Genomic DNA, 9,215 nt, shown 5'->3' on the forward strand with positions numbered 1-9,215 from the left:
TATTTTCACCAGGCTGTCTGTAGCCAGTGGTCAAGTTGTAAAAAAAAGCCAGGGGGGATGGTGGATCTGCATGCCCCCCCCCCCCCCCCCCCCCCGGAGATTAAAAACAAAAACTAACCTGCAATTCAGGGTAGTTGATTGGTGCTGACTGCCTTAAGGGCCCTTAATTTGATCTGATGACAGCGCATTTGGTGGGAGACCAACGTTGTACCCTTTTGATTAGTGTTTAAGCACAAAGATAATTATTATATTCTATTACTGTAAAACCACTTGCATGCTATGGATATATTACGTGTCAGATACTCCTGTCATTGATCTTGACCAAGGCACCTCAGAATTAGAGTTGGTCCCATGGCTACCACTGCTCCTACATAGTTAGGGTAAATGCAGAGGACACATTTTCCCACTGGGTGCAAGTGCAACTTCAACTTCAACTTCACACTCACAATACCTATAAATCTACTGGGAATTCATCCATTAAATGTTGAAACAAAACCTCACAAAACATTGAACATGAATCCTCTCTAGTCAAGTCCATTTTAATTAAAGTGCAAGAACATGGATTAAACAAATATACTATTTACAAAATCTGAAAATAATACATATAATATGATATACAAATACAAATAAACAGTTTTATTCAATGGCTACCAACCCAATTCTCCCCTATACTGTAGTATCTCATAGGATCTTCCAAAGAGTTTCATAATCATGTTTTTTAATGACAACTTTCCGGGCTCTTGCTCTCAGATCCTTAGCCAAGCTATGACTTTGAAGCCAAGACTTGACATAAACTTCTGGTTTGAACATTTGTAGTGGAGGGCCAACACACTTGATGAAAAGCAAGGCTGACATACTTTTTACCTCTAGCGTGCTTCTAGTTGTGGTTAAAATGTTCATCTGACTGAACCCACGCTCACACTCAGCTGTGGAGATGACCAGTGTGTTCACTGCTTGAAGGAGGGGTTTTAGCTCTTCTGGTGCTTGTGGTGTCATTTCATCAACAGTTTTGAGTTTCACCATATCAACATATTCCCTCATTCCTCTCTGAATTTGTCTGCCATCATCAAGCTTGAAAAAGGAGCAGAGTTCCTGTATTTCCTTTTCGGCATAACGAACACCACACACATCTGGCCAGTTTGATGGCTGCAGCACTTTGACATTGTCAAGAAAGCTCTGGTACTCTTCTTTGCTTCTCTGTTTTCCAGGCAGTGATTCCATTCTTCTCTCAATTTTAGCAGCCAAAGCATGAAAAAAATGTTGGTGGTTTATTTCTCTGCTGTGTCTTAAATTATTTGTTAGTGGCACCCCTTTGAATAGCTTCAAACCGATTGCAGTCTGAGCCACTTCTGCCGCTGGTCCAGGCTGCTCTGCCATGGACTTCAACACACGGACCTGCCGACTGAGTATTGCTACAGCCTTGGGGAGCGTCATGTTTCTGTCTTGAAGAGAGAGAGAGAATTCAGACAACTCTTCTAAAGCATCATACATGATTCCAAGATTGTGCACAAAGGTGACATTAGAAAGGCGATCTATTAAACCACTGAACATGCATTTCTCTGTTGAACTTATTTTAGGATCAACTGAGGCATTGGAAAAGTGCTTGTGGATTGCAGGGTACTGCTGCCATACAGCTTTAATGGTCCTGTAACTGGATGCCACCCATCTAGTGCTTAGAATTCTCCCTATGTTCAGACACTGTAAAGCAAGTTCCTAACAACATTCAGTGAGCTCACGGCGGTTTTTGGCCGATGCATGATAGAGACTGTACACTTTGTCAAAGAAAAACTGGAAGTCATTCATCCCTACAGTTTCTTCAACAGCATCTCCAACACTCAGCTCAAGACGGTGGTTCATGCAGTGCCACACCATTACGTTTGGAAATTTTTCTACGATTTTGGTTGCAACACCTGCTTTACTTCCAAGCATTACAGAAGCTCCATCTGATGCAAAGCAAACAAAGCGTTCACTCAGAATAGCTTCAGAGAAGCCATGATGTGACAGATTTTTCATTAGAGCTTGATAGATTTCACCTGCATTGGTAGCAGAAAGCTCAACTAGATCCAAGAAGAATGTTAGGGGCTCTTCACTCATCCCTAAGCTCGCTCTAATATAAATGATCAATACTGATTTTTTACTGTCAGTTGTAGCTTCATCTATCATAACAGAAAGTTTTGTTCCACTTTGAAGGACCTTTCCAACTACTCTCTTTCGCATTTCATTTGCTATGTGTTGGCTGATTGTTGCACAGGAATAGTCTGAATGTAAAGTTCTTCCCATGTCTAGTCCATTCAAGACTTGCAGATCAATATCGGACGGTAGATCTGTGAAAGGCCTTCCAGATTTCACAATCTTGTAAACTGTACGAAATACCCTATCAGTAGTTAAGAAGTGATCCCTTTGCATTTCAGAAGTCAATGTTTCCAATGTCTTTTCTTTTGCTTTTTCCATGGTTTTCTCAGCTGCTTGGTGATAGTCTGACATTTTATGCTTGTGTATATTCTTACGAAGAGACTGCAGCTGTGCTGCTCGGTTTGTACCATAGGCTGTAACCTTAACGTTGGACCACTCCTCAGCAATATGCAACTGGCTGCTCCCACCTGTACTTGGCCCAACCACTTTCATTTTCTGGCAGGTTAGGCAGCCAAGTTTTTTGCTTTGACATATTAGCCATGGATAATACTTTTTTTTCTCCCTGAACTTGGTAGATGTCCAGCATTCAGGGATATCTTGCTCATTATCTCCCTGGTTATTTTGGTCAGAATCATCGACACTATCTCGCCCTGCTTCTGCCTCCTCCTCTCTTCTTTTTTCTACCACAAAAACATAAAATCTATGTTAAAACCCCACTTGGTAAGATACATTTCCCATCTTCGAAAAAGAAAAGTGTCTATTTAGATTTATCAAACCTGTTCCTTCTCCAGCTCTAGGCTCCTCTGCTTCTGCCTCCTCCTCTCTTCTTTTTTCTACCACAAAAACATCAAATCTATGTTAAAACCCCACTTGGTAAGATACATTTCCCCTCTTCGAAAAAGAAAAGTGTCTATTTAGAATGATCAAACCTGTTCCTTCTGCAGCTCTAGGCTCCTCTGCTTCTGCCTCCTCCTCTCTTCTTTTTTCTACCACAAAAACATAACATCTGTTAAAACCCCCCCTTGGTAGGATTAGCTACATTTCCCCATCTTCGAAAAAGAAAAGTGTCTATTTAGAAATATCAAACCTGTTCCTTCTCCAGCTCTAGTCTCCTCTGCTCTCCTTCCTGCTTCCTCGCCATGATTATCCTCTATATGAAGAAAACAACGGCATTATGGTTTTGTTAGAATGAGCAGACAGTGAAGTAGGCCTACTGTCAAGTTGTGTTTTTTTTTCATATAAAATAAGAGCGATGACATTCAACCACCAGAAGCCGCTATCACACGATTCGGAGGCATGCATCACATTTAAAGCTTTTTAAGTAATACATTTTGGTCGCTCACAGTGACTAAAGGTGCAATTTTCACACTTAATTTATATTATATGATCTCACTAAAATGAATGGAAAGCTTATCAAACAAAGTGCTTAAATCACTAGTGGATACATGATCATCGAATTGATACACAAAATCAGCCTAAAGATCCTCCAGGAACCTTAATTCAAATGGGTTCTTTCGGAACCAGTTTTCATACTGAAGAATCCCAAACTTGGACTATCTACCATCCTTAACTGAACTTCACCGGCTGTTTCAGGAACCGTCAACGACACCTGTTCTTCTCTGTGTTCTTCTGCCCCTGTCGTCTCTGCTTGTACACTAGCTTGCTCTGCCTCATCCTAAATTACATTTAATTTTTTTCCCCGACTGAACATGTCTAGGCTAGTTAAGTGTGTTACTTATGCGGTCGCCTAAGCAGTAAAGAGCTGTGGGAAACCCTGCGAGATATTCCATGTGAAAAAGAAATCAAATCTGACATTAACTTTGTGAATATAAGAAAGGTCTAACCTGACGTTGGTTACTATAGCAGCTAGTACTAGCTGCCTGGCGTTAGGCTAGTTAACAAGAAAAAAAACGTAAGCTCCCAAACTATAACTCTGTTGTTATCGCCTCTGTCCAGAGATAACACATTTGGTGACATATCAAAAGTATTCTTGACTTACCTTCAGTGGTACTTTTTGTCCTCTTAAAGCCGAAGTAGTCCCTCAGGTCAAGCTGTCCTTGTCGCTTACTGGCCATGATGCTTGCACAGGCTGCGCTGCTATCGTTGACGCTGACTGACTTGACATCAATTTCGTGATCGTGATATGTGCACGAGCCCCTCGTCCACAGTATTTTAGCGGCTAAAATAATGTGGACGAGGGGCACGTGACGTGCACATATAAAATGTAGAATGTTGAAAATTAAACATTGGCAATATTTCCACATTAATTGATCAAATAACAGGGGAGGGGAAGGGGGGATGGCCGTTTCATAAGGGGGATGGTTTTGACCATTTTAATACCTAAGGGGGATGCCATCCCCCCCCATCCCCCCTCAACTCGACTACTGTCTGTAGCTAACAATGCTATTTGCACCAGGCTGTCTGTAGCTAACAATGCTATTTGCACCAGGGTGTCTGTAGCTAACAAAGCTATTTACACCCGGGTGTCTGTAGCTAACAATGCTATTTACACCCGGGTGTCTGTAGCTAACAATGCTATTTGCACCCGGGTGTCTGTAGCTAACAATGCTATTTGCACCAGGGTGTCTGTAGCTAACAATGCTATTTGCACCCGGGTGTCTGTAGCTAACAATGCTATTTGCACCAGGGTGTCTGTAGCTAACAATGCTATTTTCACCAGGCTGTCTGTAGCTAACAATGCTATTTACACCCGGGTGTCTGTAGCTAACAATGCTATTTGCACCAGGGTGTCTGTAGCTAACAATGCTATTTGCACCAGGGTGGCTGTAGCTAACAAAGCTATTTGCACCAGGCTGTCTGTAGCTAAGAATGCTATTTACACCTGGGTGTCCGGGAGGCGTGTGGCGCAGTGGATAGAGCCTTGGTGTTGGGATGAGGGGAGCACAGGTACAAACCCCACTGCAGTCAGCCAACCCAGTATCACGGCATTTCGTGTTATAGTCACAACATTTAATCTATTGATTCGTGGTGACCAACACGATTTTCCCCTTTTTTTCGTGTCACACAGAACAAATTTAAAAGCAATGTATTTCTATTTGTAGTATGTTTCGTGCCTGCAACACGTCTTTTTGTCCGGTCGGGTCTTGGAAGACCGGAAGCTGTGGGGTTGATAAAAAAATGTCCTTACTCAATATCAAGCCACGATTATTGTTTTTATTTTAAATTGTATAATGTCAGACTTTTGTTGTCGTCTGTGAGGAAAATAAATGGGGCTCAGAGCCTCAGAACACTGAATTCTGTATTTTAAAAAAAAAAAAATTCCTTCTAATTTGTTATTATTTTCTAAATAACACACTGTTATTTACGTAAGGGATAATGTGCAGCGACTTGGTCATTATGGGGAAAAGAACACCTTCATGCGGATCTAGATCCCTCCGCTTGGCGTCGGGCTCCTGATCAGCCTGTCGGTGTTCTTTTCCCCATAATGACCAAGTCGCTGCACATTATCCCGCTTATTACACGGCCACATTCTCAACAAAGTAACAATATGACTCCCAATATTAATTGAAATGCATTTATGGATTTAGAAAATGATGTTATTGATTTAAAAAATAGTTGTATTGATTTCAATTGACATGCATCCGCTAAGAAAAATAGTCAGTTGTTACTGTTTGAACTAACGTAGCAACGGCAGGAACTGCTTCGATAGCGTTTTTGAGGAGCTTTTTGATTACAGATTTGAAAACATCGCTGCTTGCTTTAAAAGTAGCACAATTCATTATGTCAAACCTTGGAAAGTATCTAGATATCCCTGCTCTAATGCCAAAGTAACTGGCAACTGAATATGTGTCGCCGTCTGATGTCTATGTCTGGACCGTTGCGTATACAAGGAGGGTTTCTGCCCGTTACTTCTCCGCTGTTTTCTTGTCGCTCTTGTCTTGTCAGTTAGAAAAGCAAACTGCATGCAGTTTGCTTTTCTGCCAAACTGTATACAGTTAAATCGAACGGACTTGTTTGTGCAGATGTGAGCGTCCTTAACAACGGTCAATAAGTGCTTGACAGCGGTCTGTCTGTTCTGGATTAACAATGTGTCACGTGTTCTGAATTGACCAATCAGAATCGAGTATTCAACTAAGCCATGTAATAATCAACAATAACACACAATTATCATTGTTTTTATTTATTTGTTTGATTCCATAACCTCTGGCTTTTTTGGCGTCCGTCAGGAACTGAATTTCAAGATAAAAATAACCGGAAACATATGTAGGCCTATAAGGGAGTTTTGTTTGCCGTCCGCGAGGAAAATAAATGGGACATGTGTGTCAGAATACTGGAATCTGTATTTTTTTTAATCTGTTTTTCCTTCTAATTTGTTATTATTTACATTGCTTTTAAAATCGTTCTGTGTGACACGAAAAAAATAGCAAAATGGTGTTGGTGAACACGAAGCAATAGATTAATTTCGTGACTATAACACGAAATGCCGTGAGACTTTGTTGGCTATTTGCACCCTGGGTGTCCGTAGCTAACAATGCTATTTACACCCGGGTGTCCGTAGCTAACAATGCTATTTACACCCAGGCTACACATTAGATACTCCTTTTAGATGTATAGGTATTTATGGAAATATTTCTTTCATAACTTCATTCCTTTGTGCTGCTGCATCAAATTGTAATTCCCCTATGGTGGATTTATAAAGGCACATCCTATCTTAAGCACTGTAGCTATTTACACCCGGGTGTTCTACTGTATGCATCTCTTCTTGTATGGACACCAGATGAAGCTAAATATAAACAGTGAATCTGTCTAAGTCCCTCCCCTATTGTGCAGAGCAGATTTCATACCATGAACCATGCTAAAGAATAGTCTTGAAACAATTAGCATACCGCCAACAATATAGCCGAGTCATCATCATTTCTTGGTGGAGAGCAATCACGCAACAAAGACAGAGAGAAAACAGAGCGCAGGATTCATTAGATGCTGACAATACAAACTTACTGTAGATTCCAGCGTTAACAAAATAAAGTATTGCCAGATCCTGTATGTGACTGTCACACAGATGTGCGGCTGTAGTTTGAACTCATGGATGAACTCTTCAAGTGTGACACGACAACACATACACACACACAAAAAAAAAAAAAATCACCAGATGAGCTACTAGTTAATGCAGGTTAATATTATGTATACAAAAATGCAATTGATGATGATGTGGGACGAATAAAGGTATTCTGATGACTATGGATTAAGATACCTGGCAGAATTCAAAGTTATTAAACATTGAAGAGGACACATAATGCACATTTTCAGGTGTATATCAGTATGTAGTGTCTCTACTTTAAAGAGTCCTCTCCTGCTGATGTTCAGGTGTATATCAGTATCTAGTGTCTCTACTTTAAAGAGTCCTCTCCTGCTGATGTTCAGGTGTATATCAGTATGTAGTGTCTCTACTTTAAAGAGTCCTCTCCTGCTGATGTTCAGGTGTATATCAGTATGTAGTGTCTCTACTTTAAAGAGTCCTCTCCTGCTGATGTTCAGGTGTATATCAGTATGTAGTGTCTCTACTTTAAAGAGTCCTCTCCTGCTGATGTTCAGGTGTATATCAGTATGTAGTGTCTCTACTTTAAAGAGTCCTCTCCTGCTGATGTTCAGGTGTATATCAGTATGTAGTGTCTCTACTTTAAAGAGTTCTCTCCTGCTGATGGTCAGGTGTATATCAGTATGTAGTGTCTCTACTTTAAAGAGTTATCTCCTGCTGATGTTCAGGTGTATATCAGTATGTAGTGTCTCTACTTTAAAGAGTTATCTCCTGCTGATGTTCAGGTGTATATCAGTATGTAGTATCTCTACTTTAAAGAGTCCTCTCCTGCTGATGTTCAGGTGTATATCAGTATGTAGTGTCTCTACTTTAAAGAGTCCTCTCCTGCTGATGTCCAGGTGTATATTAGTATGTAGTGTCTCTACTTTAAAGAGTCCTCTCCTGCTGATGTTCAGGTGTATATCAGTGTGTAGTGTCTCTACTGGGACATGTCTCCATGCTTTAATGTTCAAAAAGCTCTTTATTTTTCTCATACTGCCTGTGCTGCAGCACCTCTTTTCACCCTCTGTCTGAAACCAGAGCCCAGTCTGCTCTGATTGGTTAGCTGGCCGGCTACGTTGTGATTGGTTTGCTGATATTTACAATGTGCCAATTAAAGCGCAAGTGTTTCATCGTGAGGTAACTGTGTTCTGGAAGTAAACTAAAAAGAGTACTATCAAAGTGTTGAATTGTAGCCTTTGCAGACCATTCACATGCACACAAACCTATAACTACAGGAAAGGACTAACACCAAATAGCTCAATAGGGCCCTTTTTAATGTGTGTGCTGAGTGTTAGCGATATCAGTCTATGAAGCTTAGAAATCTAAAATCTGATATCCAAACAATCGCAACAAGTGCAAAACTATGTAAATTAAATGATTACTGAAAATATAAAAATAAAACACGAAGCACTTGTTGAGTTAATTTAGGCCTTTTCGCTGATTCACCAGCACTTACTGATCTTGCTTGAAGTGAATATATCCGCTCTTTCCTTGTTGTTCGGGGTTTGATTCTTTATGGTTTTAGCACTTATTGTAAGTCACTTTGGATAAAAGTGTCAGCTAAATGATATGTAATGTAATGTAATAATGTTATGTGATGTAAACGCCTTAAAAGTTGTAAAAATAAATGTGCCTAGTTCTGTGATTAAACTAAGCTAACCTGTAACTATAGGCATTATACAAAGTGAAGGATATAAACCAAAGACAAGCCCAACACAGTAATACACCATGACGTTCAAAATTAATATAAAAAACCTTTTAGTTATTATTTCTCAAAGTCGTGCAAGTTTATCTCCAAACTTTAAGGTGATGCTTTTGCAGTATTTCTCCCCTGGCGCAGGCTGTCACATAAACAACAAGAGATGGAGCCTGGGAGGACTCACTCTTCCTTTTCCAATTAAGAGTGTGGGCCATTATTTTGAACAGGAGGCTAATTTAGGTTCCCCTCTCTGAGTGTGTCAGCACATAGGAGGCCATCTTCTGAGGAGGAGGAACCCTTCTCACAGGTTTCACTCCCACGCTGCCCGCTGTATTTAACTCTGCC

General features: G+C 40.5%; 1 protein-coding gene across 1 annotated transcript; it reads right to left on the reverse strand.

Annotated features, from left to right (window-relative positions):
- Positions 1 to 276: 276 nt before the first annotated feature.
- LOC307013962 (uncharacterized protein) lies at positions 277 to 3,847 on the reverse strand. Its single transcript, XM_079641613.1, has 4 exons — positions 3,221 to 3,847; positions 3,063 to 3,119; positions 2,910 to 2,966; positions 277 to 1,438 (listed from the first exon to the last, which is right to left on the reverse strand). The coding sequence occupies exons 1-4, from the start codon at positions 3,272 to 3,274 to the stop codon at positions 1,292 to 1,294; spliced, it is 315 nt and encodes a 104-aa protein (XP_079497739.1). The 5' UTR covers positions 3,275 to 3,847; the 3' UTR covers positions 277 to 1,291.
- Between the last annotated feature and the right edge of the window lie 5,368 nt (positions 3,848 to 9,215).

This window comes from Notothenia rossii, assembly GCF_949606895.1.
Source record: "Notothenia rossii genome assembly, chromosome: 7".
Lineage (NCBI taxonomy): Eukaryota > Metazoa > Chordata > Actinopteri > Perciformes > Nototheniidae > Notothenia > Notothenia rossii.